The 16,154-nt window shown below is 43.0% G+C and overlaps 1 protein-coding gene across 1 annotated transcript; it reads right to left on the minus strand.

Annotated features, from left to right (window-relative positions):
- Positions 1-11,067: 11,067 nt before the first annotated feature.
- On the minus strand, positions 11,068-11,449 carry N7484_008190 (uncharacterized protein; the record flags this gene model as incomplete). The annotated part of the gene is made up of 2 exons (XM_057118577.1): positions 11,068-11,211; positions 11,291-11,449. 2 exons carry the CDS (start codon positions 11,447-11,449, stop codon positions 11,068-11,070), a joined length of 303 nt encoding a protein of 100 aa, XP_056971612.1.
- Positions 11,450-16,154: the final 4,705 nt, after the last annotated feature.

Below are 16,154 nucleotides of genomic sequence, written 5' to 3' on the forward strand. Positions count from 1 at the left end.
AGGCTATACTTATGGTATGAGAACTTGTGTTACCAGAATAGCGGATGCCCTATGAATGAGCGAGGGGGTTGTTTCAACAGAAAGCTTAGTTGGACGGTACATCTCAATCTGCGAAATCACTTCTCATTGGATATCTACGACCAGCATAGAAATTACAAATTATTCGCGATGCTCACACCACATAAGCATTAACATCTACGTCTCTGATCTTTACAATATTTGAACTGTAGCTTTTTCGATATTGAATACCATGACTTACACAGAATTAAAATTTCGAACTCTGAGTAAAAAAATACCATTTGAATTAAGGTTCCGACAAAGCCCAGATTACTCGCTACTTTGAGGGTGTGGAAATTATCTTCTAAACTATAGCTCTTGTAGCCAGTACATGATGGACATATATTGTACCAAAGGAGCCCTCCTTTGTTTCTCATCACAGCGAGTCATTCCAAAAATTGGTTTCTGGACTCCAAAGACCACAGACCGCATACACGACACTCACCTTGAGTCGGGTCAAGCAAGGGCAACTCCTGAAACGGCGAGATCATCTTCCTCGGCGCCACGATGATTTCTGGCACCTTTCCTGATTCGGAGCTGCGTCGTGATGGAAATGCCCAATAAGCGTGTCTATACAAACTACACTCATCCCGAGATACCTGTCCCAACTAGGAAGGAGATAGTAAGATCGATACTAAGTATCAAAATCGGTGGCCCAAAATTAATATTGCTTGTGGATAAAAGTCCTCAGCCCGCAGTCCATGAAAGCCCCGCAAACTATCTACCCCATTCTACCGATGAGCTGGTCCTCCCCAAGCCTCCTCCTGTTCTTAAAATACGAGAACTTCGGGCTATCCGGGAATATTGATGAACACATGGAATCTATGTAAATTGAATGAATATGAGATGCCGATTGAAAGAGAGAAGGGTTAAAGCTTTCTCTTAAGCATGTAGGAGTTGGTGGAAGAGTGGTAATATATTGTAGCTACGAAAATGTAGACATCTTCGCTTTGAAATGGAGAACACGCACCATCAGCTACCAAATACTAGAAGTGGGACGGGGAATGGGTTCATTATCTTGACTCAGCCGCTTTCTTTCGACGTCTACCTCCTACAGTTGCTATTTGCATGATTGAGAGGCAATTTGAACAATGAGACGTGCCATGGGGATTATCTGTTCTTCCAGGAAGGATCTCATCATGGGACTCAGCAGATTGAATGCCAAAGCAGACCACCATCAGAGCGTTGTTAGGCCTGAAATAAAATCTCTATTTACCTTTGAGTATTTGGCAACTGTAAAGTCAAATTGCTTTGCCGTTCGTTGCTCTTGTGACTAATCTATCTCTTCTCTTCTTCCACCCTCCCATTACTTGATAAAGTATATTGGTAGAGTACATACATTAATCACCAGGCCCGGCAAAGCGAATTGGGGTCTCAACCTAACACATTGCTTCAAGTCATGAAATGATATTGGCTCTGATAAATAGTCTGCAACCTCTAGCTGGAACGAACGACTGCCCTGTGGAATGAATCAAAACGGCTCTGGTCCTAAATGACCAGCCCGCCCAGCGGACAACAGTGAGAGTACAGAAATAATGATCTGTATTCAAGGGGTGTCGTGTATGTCCTGTGTTCGTCTATCTCTGCCACTCAGCGTACTAGAAATAGACCAATCTTGCTCGCTCAGGCCTTATCGCAAAATCTGCCTAATACTTTATGCAGTATTGTCCCACTCTAATATTTAGTTAAAAAAGTACGGTTTCTTTCGATTCTAATCATCAGATACTATAATTTTACAGCCCTCCGCGCGTAGCGCGGCGGCGAAGACTTGCGCGATAACATGCAAGGTGCAATGTGCTGCGGCCGTCAACCTAGTAACTACGGCCAGCGCAATGCCTTAGTCAGCAAGGCCCCATTGGTGGGTCTAGGAAAAAGTGATGAGGTGTGTATTTTGACGAGGCATAGAAATGCTGTCATTCATGTAATAGAAGAAATACAGGATTCACATGGACTGACACAATTCAACTTTGACAATTAGCTAGCTCGGTATTCCATTGCTGCGATCGAATTAAACCCTCGAAGTTCTCGCGTTTCCGATTTCGACTGCTTATCGTTTTGCACTAAGACGCAGCAGCTGCAGCAGACAGCTACCACGCAGTCTCCAAAATATGAACCTTTGATACGAAACTCTTTTCTGATCCTCTCTCTTTGTATCATAAGGGGTATCCATTGTAAGAAGCAACAAGAAAGGGACGAGAAGAGGCAACACTTTGAGCGACTCATCAGTAGTGGTCGAGAATTTTGTGCATGTAATTCTTACATCGAAATTGCAGCTGCTCGGATTCTTGTCTCCGCTGTCTAGACGTGAAGAGGTCTGCCCAAATAAGCAACATGGTAGAAAGGTTGCACAGCAGCCTGCGGAGGTTGTTATTCACACTCTGTTTTTTTATCTGAACTATAACACTTACAAGTTCCCAGAGGGTAACAAAAGTTCGTTAGAGGCTCCTCCCAGTCCTCATACGTTTTGCTGGTGACGTCTGTCATTATGAATGATGGGAAGTAGCACTCTGCTAGACACAGTAGTAGAGAAAAACCAGGCGTAAGAGGGGGGATCTAGATTCAATTTAAATAATCTTTAGGGCTACGAAGACTATCAATTAGTTCATACAGTATCTCAACCCCTCTGTTGATATTCGCTTGCCTAAAAAAGTACTAGTTTAGACAAACAGTAAGCCTGCAACAAGATTCAATCTCCTACGCTTGAGCAAGTGTTCCGTCGTGCCGTTGATTACTGGCTTTGAAGAAGAGTCACCTACCCATGGTAAACGCAGTAACTTATTCAATGAACATACATTCTATTAAATTATATTTACAATCCCTCAATTAAAAAATGAACAGATGATCGGAAGGAACACAGCGGATGAAGGTATTGTTCATGTATACTATTCTATCTCTAGAGCTCTTAGTCGGCCAACATAAATTACAGAAGAGGCAGTGATGGATTTCGCTAACATATGACTGGCTATTTAACAAAAAGATCACCCAAAATGCCACAATTAAGCCTGTAACTCGTAACTTTAGATTTGAGAAACCTCAATTCATATGGACATACAAAGTTGTCTCTAAATGAAGTTGCAGTCATTTATGTGACGCAGTCTTACTCAATTATATATAGCATGGATCGGAACATCTAGCAGTGCGTCGAAAATTATTTTTTATCTTTATGATGAAATATGGTGTGAATAACCAAGCAGAACCTACAAGTTACTCAAATATGTACTTAAAATAGAGTAGCAGGTAGAAACGCTAGACAAATTCAAGAGGTGAACGGTTCAGGTCAAAGTTATTACCGTCGAAAATCACCCCGCAAGTTTAGAAAACAAGTTTTCCTCTTCGCGAATATTATGTATGAAATTATAACCCGAAAAATTGTCTCTACGCACGTATTTTCGCTATTTATAGCTAGAAGGCACTTCCAGTAGACCAAAGATATCCCGTTAACATCCATATCTTGTTTGTCAACACAAACGCAATTATTTTGATCCATGGCTAATTTACACAATGCCGTTTTCGTTAAAGCGCATGTACTCTACTCCTCCATTATGCCTTATCATATTAACTAACAAAATTGAAGTCGACAGTTCACCTTGAATAATGCAGGTCATAGCTCAGCCCTAGCGTCAACCGCCCTACCAATTTCGAAAGCAGTTGGGCTCGACACCGAGACCCTCCAAGTCTACAAGCATGGTTCACCTTCAATATTTTCAGATCTTAAAATCAAATTTGCGCCTTCCCAAGTGAATAGCAATCAAAGGGCCTCAACCACGCATCTTGAGTATTATTCTGACATAGAGAGTTGGACGCGAACGTCTTATTCAACGTATTTAACCCCAACATATAACAACGAACCGATGCGAAAGACAAATCAAAATTCAGTCATTGATACCTCAGGCAATATTCAACCGATTACTTCACTTAAAATAAACAAAGACAAGCCCACGAATTACGAGGCAGATTATATAAATGCTATCTCTTCAAGTGCTCCGAATCGAGACTCCCCGAACGTATCTAACAAGGTTGTGACACCTTTAACAGCAAAAAAAGACAGTTCTACATACTCTCATGAATACCACAATTCAAATGATCCCACCAGAGCCCTTATATATGGGTGGGGAGCTTCGGCATCCACCAAAGCGGTAGTCCATTCCACTCTCTCTCCCAACACTCTTTTATCGACGCCTAGTAGAACACCAAGCCCAAACTTTGAGCATAAACAATATGAATTTTCTACAATCATTGTTTTACAAGGTGATATGACTACAAAACACACCCCAGAGAGCTCTTCATTGTCTACAGACAAAACAGGGTGGGGTTTGCATACTAAAGATAACGATGAGGAAAAAGATCATGTTCCCTCGAGCTTAGAGGTCGTGGAGCCTACGAGCCAAGCAGAGAAAACCCTTCAGAACTCGTTCACACCCTGCTCTACAAATTGCCCAACTTTAACCTACACAATTGATCTTCATAGCGCAGCACCGACGTATCCCCGAAATGTGGAAAGTGTCTCGGCAGCATGGCCGTATACAGTATCGCTAGGCCATCAAAGTACAACTATGGTTAGAATCGAAGCGTCTAGTCAACCGGCCTACTCTGTTGCATTAAGGACCTCTGACTCAACTCCCCACTCGAGCATGTATATTTCCACGCTGGAAGACAATTCCTTTACTAGCTCCCTTGAACTACCAGAACTCATGGGAACAAGCCGGGATATAGAAGAGACAGAAAGTAAAATATCAACTGCTGAAAGTCCAGCCTCCTCATCAGTCTCCAATAACACCACTGCTCTTACAGAGCCTCTGGTAATATTGGAACAAAGTACTATAAATTCCCATGCAGGTCATGATTTCAATGATCCTACTAGGGACCCCACCCGGACTTGGGAAACTTCAACTTTCAGCATAGATGTATTCGATGCTGTTGCTTCTGCCAGTAATACAATTCTGAAGCTTCATGTTGCTAGCACGGCCATCCAGTATCATGAATATATGAAGTCTTCGCTTCTAGTAAAACAACCACTCGTCTCTTCAACATCTAGGCCACATACGACACTGGATCCCCTTGATCAGACTAGTGTTGGGGACATTCCCACGCTGAGCTTTACGAATTCTCAGGCCTCAACACATGACATGAACCTCTTGATTTCAGCGTCCACAATTAGTTCACATAAAGAGACTATCATATCCCTGGAACCTCTCTCTGCTGATGGAAGTGATATATCTAGTAAGATTGATAAGCAAAGTCTAGGTGTCATTCTGGGAAGTGTCTCGGGTGCTGCTGTGTTGTTTTGTAGCATTATCTTTCTACAAAGATACTGCTACAGATTAGTGCGGTATGTCAAGAGACGTGAAACAAGCCTTCCAGATTCGGCTTGTATCAACGATCACTGGAAAGATCCACTTCTGGAGAATGATAGTTATCAAGAAATCTCACGATTTTCCGAGGATTCACAGCCAAGAGGCACCGATATGAAAGTGTATGGGGTGAGGCTTTGGTGACTCGATCTCATGTAACGAAACGGCCATGAAAGGCCGTAATAACCTTCTTAAAGAAAATAGGAAAAGATAGATCTTTTAATATGGATACAAGGGTGTCGTTTTTCAAAATAGCATAGCGAGAGAATGATTGGGTGGTCATGCGCGTATCATGTATAAGGGAATATAAGGCAACGAGCGTGATCGTAGCGCCGCCCATTTGATAATCATAGCTATTTCCATTCTGGAATTATGGGATATGCGTTTTTACGATACACCTGCTTATAGACTAACTAGGCCTTCAAGTGCCAAGGCAGTAGGATATCACTCATGTTTGATTTTTCAAGGGTAACGTAAGTATACAGGGAGGATCGAAATCAGTTTCACCACTTACACACAGAGATTCTTTCTCAAACCCTCTTTCGAAACCCCTCTATACCTGATATAGTTACTCTACCCCTGACCCCTCTCTTGGCGGTATTCCAGTACAGTTGTAAATAACAAAATAAAAATAGCTTCGGTATTAAGCTTGTATAGTCTGATCTTCTACAACGTTACAGCTGCAAGCAAGGCAAACAGATGGAAAATATTGAGCGAACATCTGGGGCTGGCTGGGTATTGGGGGTTGCACGTGACATGGCGACCTGGGGATTCAGAGAGCATGATGGCCCCTCTCAAATCTGCGGGCCGCAAAAAGATAAGGTAGTTAAAGACTACCGTATGACGTTTTCGATTATTGCAACCACGAAGTCACGAAGTGAATCATTTCGATCCCATACTGTACTATGCGTTTCAAATCAGTGGGAAGCAGTAGCACTTTCAGGTAATGAGGTCCAAATGTGTTTCTACGGGAATTTTGGGCTGGTTATCGCAGGCTGCGATTGATCTGACTAGGCTAAAAGCCATAAATAATTTCCTGGATTCGCGCGGTGGAGTCACCTGACGATGAGGCTGAGGCCATGCCCCTCATTCAACTCATAAGAGTCTAAGGTCTTCACAGTATCTTGAAAAGCACAAGAGGCGTTTCAATTTACCATGGCATCAATATCATTCGGTGACAATAACTATGCATTGCAGATAGGAGAAAACCATGGGCCAATACACGCGGAAATCCATCCGCCTCCAGGTAAGCCAAAAGCCAGATATGAAGATCCACTAACTAACTAATCATCTTCTCAGAGCGACCGAAGACCCCACCCAGCCCACTCTCAACTGTCCCATTCCTGCGCGATGTAGACTTTGTGAGCCGCGACAAGCCCCTTCGCCAGATGCGCGAGAAAAATGCAGTACCAGGCTCGAGAATAGCGCTAGTCGGTCTCGGCGGTGTCGGGTGAGTGTAGAGCGATCATTCTATATTTTGTACTCATTTTGTATTTTGTTTCTCACAACTGGAAGGAAATCGCAACTGGCTATTGAATACTCTTATCGCATTCGGGCTGAATCGCCGGTAACGTGGGTTTTCTGGGTCCATGCGAGTAACGAAGCGCGGTTTGAGCAAAGTTTGCGGGATATCGCAGACCAGCTGAAGATCCCAGGTCGTCTGGATCCCACAGTGAATATATTTAAATTGGTTGAAAGCTGGCTACGGGACGAGAAGAAAGGAGAATGGGTCTGTATTCTGGATAATGCCGACGACTATGAGTTTCTCTGTTCGCTTCCAGCAGTTGATAAGGGAGCTCTAGCGAAACCACTTTTGGAATATATCCCAAAAAGCTGAAATGGGTCTCTCATAATCACAACTCGGAGCAGAGAGGCTGCGCTAAAGATGGTGGCTTATAAGGATTTGATTGAAGTCAAACCGATAGAAAAATCCGAGGCGCTAGAGCTTCTCCAAAAGAAGCTTGAATAGCCGGCAGAAGACCAAGATAGTGAAAGCCTAGTGGAGGAGCTCGAGCTTATGCCGCTGGCGATCGTCCAGGCAGCTAGCTATATTCGAAATCGAGCTCCTCGCTGTTCGGTATCACAATATCTAAAAGACTTCCAAGCAAGTGACCGCGAAGCGACTAAGCTTCTTGAGAGAGAAGCAAACTGCCTAGATCGGGACTGGGAAGCGAAGAACTCAATTCTAGTGACCTGGCAAATATCGTTTAATTATATTCGTCGCTAAAAGGCATCTGCGGCGGAACTACTTTCTCTTATGAGCTTCTTCGATCGGCAAGGGATACCAGATAATCTTATTCGGCCCCACTTTGAGGCCAGCGGCATCTCTACTTCAGAACTCTTTAACAGCTCTACTGATGGAGAAACAAGTGAATCTGATATAGGACCCGATTTTGAAGATGATATTGCAATGCTGAGGGACTATTCATTTATGTCTACTAGCGAGACCGGGACTTTCTTCACGATGCATCGATCAGTGCAACTAACTACACGTGCATGGCTCAAGTCTCATAAGCAAATAGACCAGTGGGGGGAGAAATTTATTAGTATTTTATACCAAGAAGTTCCCACCGGTCAATATGAAAATTGGGAGAGATGCCGGTCGCTGTTTCCTCACATTCGATCAGCAATATCTCAACAACCAAAGTCGGAGGATTCTCTATTACAATGGGCCACAATCCTTTATAGAGGTGCGTGGTATGCATTGGAAAGCGGGAATATCGCAGATGTAAGGGTAATGGCTTCGAAATCAAAAAAGCAGAGAGCGAAACTGTTAAGTGGCGAGGATGAAGAGGTCCTTGCAAGTACAGCGATGTTGGCAGAAGCATACTCACTTGAGGGCCGGTGGAAGGAGGCCGAGAAGCTCAAGGTGCAGGTCCTAGAGACTCGCAAGACGAAACTCGGCGCGGACCATCCTTCCACGCTGACGAGTATAGCCAACCTCGCGTCCACATATAGGAATCAGGGCCGGTGGGAGGAGGCCGAGAAGCTCGAGGTGCAGGTCCTAGAGACTCGCAAGGCAAAGCTCGGCGCGGACCATCCGGACACGCTGACGAGTACGGCCAATCTCGCGTCCACATACAGGAATCAGGGCCGGTGGGAGGAGGCCGAGAAGCTCGAGGTACAGGTCGTGGAGACGAGCAAGACGAAACTCGGCGCGGACCATCCGGACACGCTGACGAGTATGGCCAGTCTCGCGTCCACATATAGGAATCAGGGCCGGTGGGAGGAGGCCGAGAAGCTCGAGGTGCAGGTCGTGGAGACGAGTAAGACGAAACTCGGCGCGGACCATCCTTCCACGCTGACGAGTATGGCCAACCTCGCGTTCACCTGGAAATCTTCAGGTCGCAGTGCCGATGCCGTCGAATTGTTACGCACATGTTCAGCGAAGCAGGAACAAATACTAGGGCCGAACCACCCGGACACTTTATCTAATTCTGGAACATTGCTGGAATGGGAAACGGAGGCGCTGAATGTGGATGCCTAAGTGGGGTAAACGCTTGAATACAGTATGTGTATGTTTACATGACAATGTATATTCTATTTACTAATTTCTCGAATTGATTCGCCAGTATACCTCATTATACTATGGACTGAGGGAAAGGGCTTCACCTCAGAGCTATGGCGGGTATTGTTACCGAGGGTGACGACAGTAAGGTCACACGAGCGAGCTAACGAACAACGTCATGGACGTATTAATGGTAATAGTATTTCATGACATTTATAAAATCCAGTCTTCCATGATACTGTCTTTCGATACGATTTAGCCCCTCGAAAGTAGGCTAGGCCAGATATAGATTAGGGTGTTTCAGAGTAGGGGTTGAGAAAGAATTTCTGTGTTCAAGTGGTGAAGCTGATTTCGATCCACCTGTAACAAAACGTGTCCTTATACGTTTTAAAGCGAATTTCTGACCAAATACTATCTTGAATGGATTCAACAGCTGCATAAATATATATGATAAAATCCCTATTATACTACAAAGGTCTACTCGGAATCAATTTAAATATTCGATTCTATTAGGTTTTTCTAATACTAACTATACTAGACTGACTCCTTTATAAAAAGTTGTACCGTCGAGTAAAAGCAGCTTTTTGGGAAAAGACCTGTAACCTACTGACTGTATCAGACCTGGCGTCACTCCTAGAAAAGTTTGCGAAGCACTCAAAAAGAACAAAATAGCAGGATTGATTTTCATCTGCCTTCTATTTTCGAGCATGAAAAAAAATTAGCCCAGGTACTTTAACAAAGACGATGAAGAGAGGACTAGAAGAAGAAGGTGTGTATGTATGCGTAAATCCATACTTTTTGGCAATCAATGTTAGTTAGTTATATCATATTATTTAGTAAGCAGTCCAAAAGCGACTGAAGTACAATGTTTGAATGTGCGAAATGTAGTATAAATAAAGATAAATAACCGATCATTCTGAGAAACTTAGCATTCGAAGCTTAAGGTGAGTCTTCCATGTTTTATTTATGGGCTATAGATTTACCCAAAAATGAGGCTAAGTGCATGCACCTTCTTTTGATGACGTACAGGCGACAGTCCGTTCTCTTGATTAATAGACAACGCACACCATTTGGATTATGGCATCATAATATTAGATCATATTATTAAGTAGTATTAAGTTGATGTTTCAAAATAGAAAAACACCGACATAATGATAAGAGAATTTCATGGTTACCAGAAAGGTTACCGCAGCCTGCCTAGTCAGTTTGTGGAGGTCAATGAATTGATGACTGTTCTCTACCTAGAGTGACCGGGAGCCCCACCTTATCCTTAGTTTATATTTTCGTTGCCACATGATGTAGAATGTTTGGTTTATGGTACAGTGCTAGACTGCACTTGAGTTTAGCGCTTGTGGGCTTCGATCGTTTTTGATCATCGCAGAGCGACTACTTTGTGGTCAGTACTGCAACTCGAGAAAAAGCATAACTTACCATCGTATAATCCTAATATGTCTAATTCAAACCGCTGGTGACATTGGCCTTTACCTTTTGGGTTTATGCGAGTAATGCAGGCCGGTTCGGGCGAAGTTTCCGGCATTAGTGGACCAACCTATAATCCCTGTCGCCAAGATCCCGGTATCTATAAAGTCAAATTGTCGAAAGCTGGCTCCAAGATAAGAAACTAAGGACGTGCTTTTTGACGGACACGTTCAAAATCGGTTTCACTATATTAGTCTCTTGACTCGTTCTTAAATCTGACTATGTCGACTGTAATGTACGTCCGGCCTGGCTCATCTAAAATTTCCAAACAGGAACACGACTTGTTTGATGAACTGAAACAGGACTACCGTCTAGGAGCCGAATATGAGAAACCAAAGAAGAAAAAAATAAATCTGATTTCCATATCCTCTGTATGTTTGCTAAGTTCAAGGGTGACGAGCTCTTTCGCATATTCCCAGTGACATGCCAGGTAGATCCGACGAGAAGTCCGGGAATATTTCGGCAAAGAGACAGTTATCTCATCTATTTGTTTCCTCAACATTGAATGTGATCACTGACTAATTAGGCATTATTCCTCGTTCGAAGTACATGGTTTAATAAATCACGTTGCGTTTTGAGGCCAATTTATGCAATATGGAACTAACGATGATTTCTAATTTGGAAAGGGTCAATAAGAAGTACAGAAGCAAAGCAACGATCAGACACAGATATTTACTCACACTCCTTGCGATATGAGATACGCTCCTTTTCCCAGGAGTACCACAAAACCAGATATTGAGTCTCTTGGCGACCATCGCGGCAAATAGTTCTCTTTGTGATCGTTTTGGCTGGGAATTTTACACCAATGTTCAAGCCCTATAGACAAACATTTTAGTACATATCTGCCAATATTGAAGACAAAAAGTTTTACATCATCCTGATCCAAGTGTCTTACATAGGATTCGCCGTTATTGGAGGACTTGTCTGAATAGTATGATAGTTCCTCTGTGTCGGAGATAATGAATTCACGGTCTTCACTTGTTTCTGATTGGACAGAATCAGATTCGCTCTCCAAAAAAGTGAGGTCTGAATCATCCGATACCTCGGAACTCATGATAGTAGAGCTGTGAAACAAAGTCTTATGTAGTGTCTTGATTAGGGAAACGCGCCATCTTATGTATCAGAATTGCAATTCAAAACCAAATAAACATTCAAATTTCGTAGTGTCATTTTGGTGAATGGATACCAGTTTTCTACTGGGTATTTCTTAAAATTTATTCATCTTTCATTTTGGAAGATGTGTATGGACGTTTAGTAGTCTCATGATTTTGAGGTATGACCGGGTACTCGGATTGCGCATCACCCGCAAAATTTTTGTTCTGAGAAATGCTTAAGTGAAGTTTTGAGGCAGTTTTAAGTAATACCGACCGTTTGGAGGATATGAGGAATATTGGTGAGTCAACTATGGTTTCTAAGATGAGTCTTCATGAAGTATTGGTATGTCTGGTGAGCGTTCAAAATGCAGCTGAGGATGGGCTTCTCTCATTTACTTTCAGATACTAGGCTTCATAGATAGTTTTGGAGCTATAGACACACATGAGAAGATAGACAGTATAACCTACTAGAGAATTGACGTGCACTGAATCACGGCTATGTAGATCCCAAGTCCCAACGGTATTATCTTCTAACGCTGATATGAGTTAGGATCTGGGATCCAGCCACCTACTAGCGTACATCAGTATAGTACTTTTGTAAACCAGTATCGCCGCCTGAAGTCTTTCAATATCTCCCCCGCGCTTATGTCAAGATTCGCTAGTCTATATTCAAAATGGTCCCGGAACACTGATGTTTCTCTACATGCTTCATAAAAACGATGTCAGGTTATGCCTAGTGATTGCATGGAAATCTTTAGCAATGTGTTTGTACTTTCTGAAATAAGCGGTTGATGAACAGAAGTAAACGAGGACAAGTATCTGAAAATGAAAGCTCGGGTACGCACACAATACAGAAAGTAGAATTTCCACTCAGCAAAGAGACATCGCGAAAGGATTCAGTAGCAAGTTGCTTGGTCATAATGTCCATACAATTCTTCCTTAAATCGGTATCACTAATTGTGAGATCCTTGAGACCAACAAGAAGGACTAAACCGTTTCAATTCTCGCGCTTGAATTCAAAGGCCTCAAAGATGTATGGACGCAATTGGATCTTTTTCTTAGAGGGCTTTGCTCGCCTACTTTACTTCCTCCACATATGTCCGGTTTCAAGTAGCCAGTGGTGGAAAGAAAACCCCATTTCATATTTTCCATTTTTGGTTCAATTCTGTAGAGATTCTGCTTTACGGCATCAATTCATCGCATGATTATTTTCCGCGTATTCCTGAGGGCGAGTATCTTCATTATGTATCAGTCAATCATAGATAACATCCTTGTCGAAGACCTTCTATGTGGACCAAGAATACGCAGAGTGAATGGGAGTGCTCTAGCCTCCCTATTGGTTGGCGACCTTGCTTTGCTTTGTTAGGTATTCAGGTAGTGTGCTACAAATCATCTGTTGGTGAATTGCTGCGCGAAGTTCAAGACTTCCTCAGTCAGTCGTATGGAAAAATCACACGTCATGTTAAGTTGCTGAGACTCTCAATATATTTCAGGTACTTCCGCCACGCATATGAGTGGTCCATTACAAAAAAGCATAAACTCACACGCTAGCCAGCGGGTTTTGTTCGTCTAGTTTGGCAGCAAGTTACGGACACTACCCTATGCATGTGCATAGCTTGTATTGTCAAAAGGGCATTGCATTCACACCTACTCCGTTGAGATGAACGACAGGAGTTCATCGAGTCAGTCTGATTGCGAGACCGGAAATGCTCAAATTTTTCAAAACTCGACACTAGCAGATTTTCACTTGGACTTTGATCTCGAGACTTTGGGCAAAGATTCTTCTGCTACTATGACACCTCCTCCCTGCCTTGCCACGGGTGATGTCACATCACCGAATGACGAGATGGCGCCCTTTCTGAAAAAGCTGCCTGAAATCGAATATATCTTCTTTTCTATACCTGAAAGCGACCATGGGTTCTTTTGGTTCGGACCAGACCCGCTCGCTCCTCAAACTTGCGGGGATGACATTTTTTTGCACATTTCTTGTTTCCCTTTTTTGCACAAAGTCCTTTGGCTGGAATTTCTATTGTGCAAAGTCAGTCTACTCACGGGGAAAGTGGTAGAGCGAAACATATTTTATTTACCCAGAAAGGAGTCGACACTTGGAAATTTACCACTGATTCGTCGCCGTATAAGAGAACACATCTGCGGCTATGACCATGAAACTGCAACCGGGCTTTGCCGTCTTCGTTTATGTATATACCCACGGTACGGGTTATCTCCTGCATGTGAAATTAGGACCAAGGTGCTTTGCGATGGAAGTTGTGACAGATCTGTGCTAGATCCAAGCTTCTTTGTTCGAAATGTAACAGCAAATTTTCCGTGACAATGTCAAGCCTCGGAAGCGTTAAATAGACAAATAGCAGAAGGGAAATTCCAGGATACAAGAATGTTTTAGGCTTTTCGACGCAGATAATCTCTCGCTTTTCATCCCAAGATTCGTGATCACTGTAGTACAGTAATACTTGACATTGGCTTCCATTATTTTACACTGAGAAACTACCTCAGATCCATATGCTAGGACGAAATTGAATCTCGCTATACTAAATTTGGACTGGGTGTTGATTCTTGGCCATAACTTAGGGTTTCTGACCATGACTGGAACTGCATGTTTTGGAAAGAAATTCTTTGTGAAATCAATGGAAGGAATTTCGAATCTAGTTTTACTGAAGGCTAACTTTACCAGTCTACAAAATGAGCTTCCCTAGTACACATTCAGCAACTTCATCTGGTCCCACTGCCAAACGCGCAACACATCGAGCGCAGCCTCCACGAAAATAGCTTCACCACTGACAAATGAGGCTTCTTTCTGGTGTCCTCCCTTTGAACCCCCTTATAAACCCCTTTCAGTTCGATCTAGTTAGCTCTTCTTGGTACTCACTGGTCAAAAAAGTCATCTCGACACTGGCTTGACCAATGCACACGTGATGAGTTTTTTATAGCCCCACTGCCCAGGCCTCAGATCCGTCGTTGACACGGTGAAATTCAGAATGTATGGTACAATACCTACTACACTCCACATGAAATATGTCACTGGAAGCGTAAAGGCGAAGGGACAATCTTGGGTTGTTCATCCGGTGCCCGCTTGCAGTAACCTTGAATAGATGGGCCTGGAGAGGCTACAAGAACCGCAAGTGATTAACTCAATCTCGTCACCACCATGAAGACCCGATGCTTTCTCGAGGATCTCAATCGCACCGGATAGAGAGAATGCAACGAGCGGAAGCCACACGGTCTACATTGGGCATTTTCGTCTACTAAAATGCCTCGGGTAGCCAAGGCGACCTCAGCGCAGCGGCCGCGATGATCGGTGGCGAAATAGAAGTGGCCGAATACATAGAGTCTCTCGTCAGGCCGATGGTTAGATGGTCGCCCAAAATCAGATCCACCATTTCATTCTCTTAGGTTTTTCTCAAACCTTGGCCAGACCCAATTCGGTCTATAAATGGCTCAGATTCCCGTCCAATGAGAAAGGCAGAAGGAGGCAGGTTCTGTGCTTCGATGAGTAATTAAGCTTAGCGTCACTTAAACTAAACTCGATTAATTGTCAAAAAGAATAAGAAGGTGGGTTTGATTCTCTTCTGCCCTGTATACTCTAATATTTCATATTCAAACAGTCAAACGGCGTGCTATGAAACAACTCTTCCATAGATTAACTGTACTGAAATCATTGGGAATAAATACAAACAATGATCCATGAAATGAGCTTTGCCTCCTCAATGCTCTATCAATCGGTCGAATATCTTGAGTCCTAACAAAATTCAACTTTCAAGTCTGTTTTGACGTCGCATTCCTGAGTTGCAAAGTTATCATCGGGGTGATAATACACTAGACTACAGCTTTGATCACCAGCAGAACAGTTTATAACTGAACAATTTGTAAAGCTGGGAGTAATACGCGTGCCAAATATCGTGGTTGACGGCGCATTGATCAGAGATAGGTCATAAAATAAAGTGTCCATTGGTTGACAATCGGCGTACTTGTGGTCGTCGAAGCACGCACTATATTCTACTTGAGATACTTCAACGCTATTCTTCTGACTCGAAATCTTGAGAGAATTTCCAGTCCCATCAACTGTCATGCGATAAAGTTGGACAATATTCTCGCCCATGCCAAGTTCAGTATCGAGATATGTGAGTTCAGATACTCCTTTGATATATAACGGAAATGGGCAATTATTTGTTAAGTAGATGCTTCCGCGTCCATTTTCGGCTACACACAAGGACGGAAAGATGAAGAGGATGCATGAAATGAAATTATTTCTAAGAAGGCACATCGTGTTGATATTGGATAGGCCAGGTTCATTCATGAAGGACATTCAGTTTTATATAAGTTTGAAGGACGAATAATATTGCCGGCGTAGAACTAGATTCTATCTTACAAGACTGTCAGGCTTCCCTCTCATTCTTCGATATGTGCGTAGAAAACAGCTGCCATCAGATGAGGATTGAGATTGAGTCTGACAGGGATCACTTTTTGGTAAATGGCCAGATGCCACCATCTTTGCATAGTTTCTTGTCTGATACTGAGCTATTGACTTGGTCCTGTACTCCGGCCAAATTGATGGATGACTGAGAGACTACTCAGCATATATCTGAAATGCGAGAAGAATAAGTGATGAGGGCTCACTGGGTCCATCATAAAAGCCTATTCAGATTTCGC

Source organism: Penicillium longicatenatum (assembly GCF_028827895.1).
Source record: "Penicillium longicatenatum strain IBT 33135 chromosome Unknown contig_4_segment0_segment0, whole genome shotgun sequence".
In the NCBI taxonomy this organism is placed as follows: domain Eukaryota; kingdom Fungi; phylum Ascomycota; class Eurotiomycetes; order Eurotiales; family Aspergillaceae; genus Penicillium; species Penicillium longicatenatum.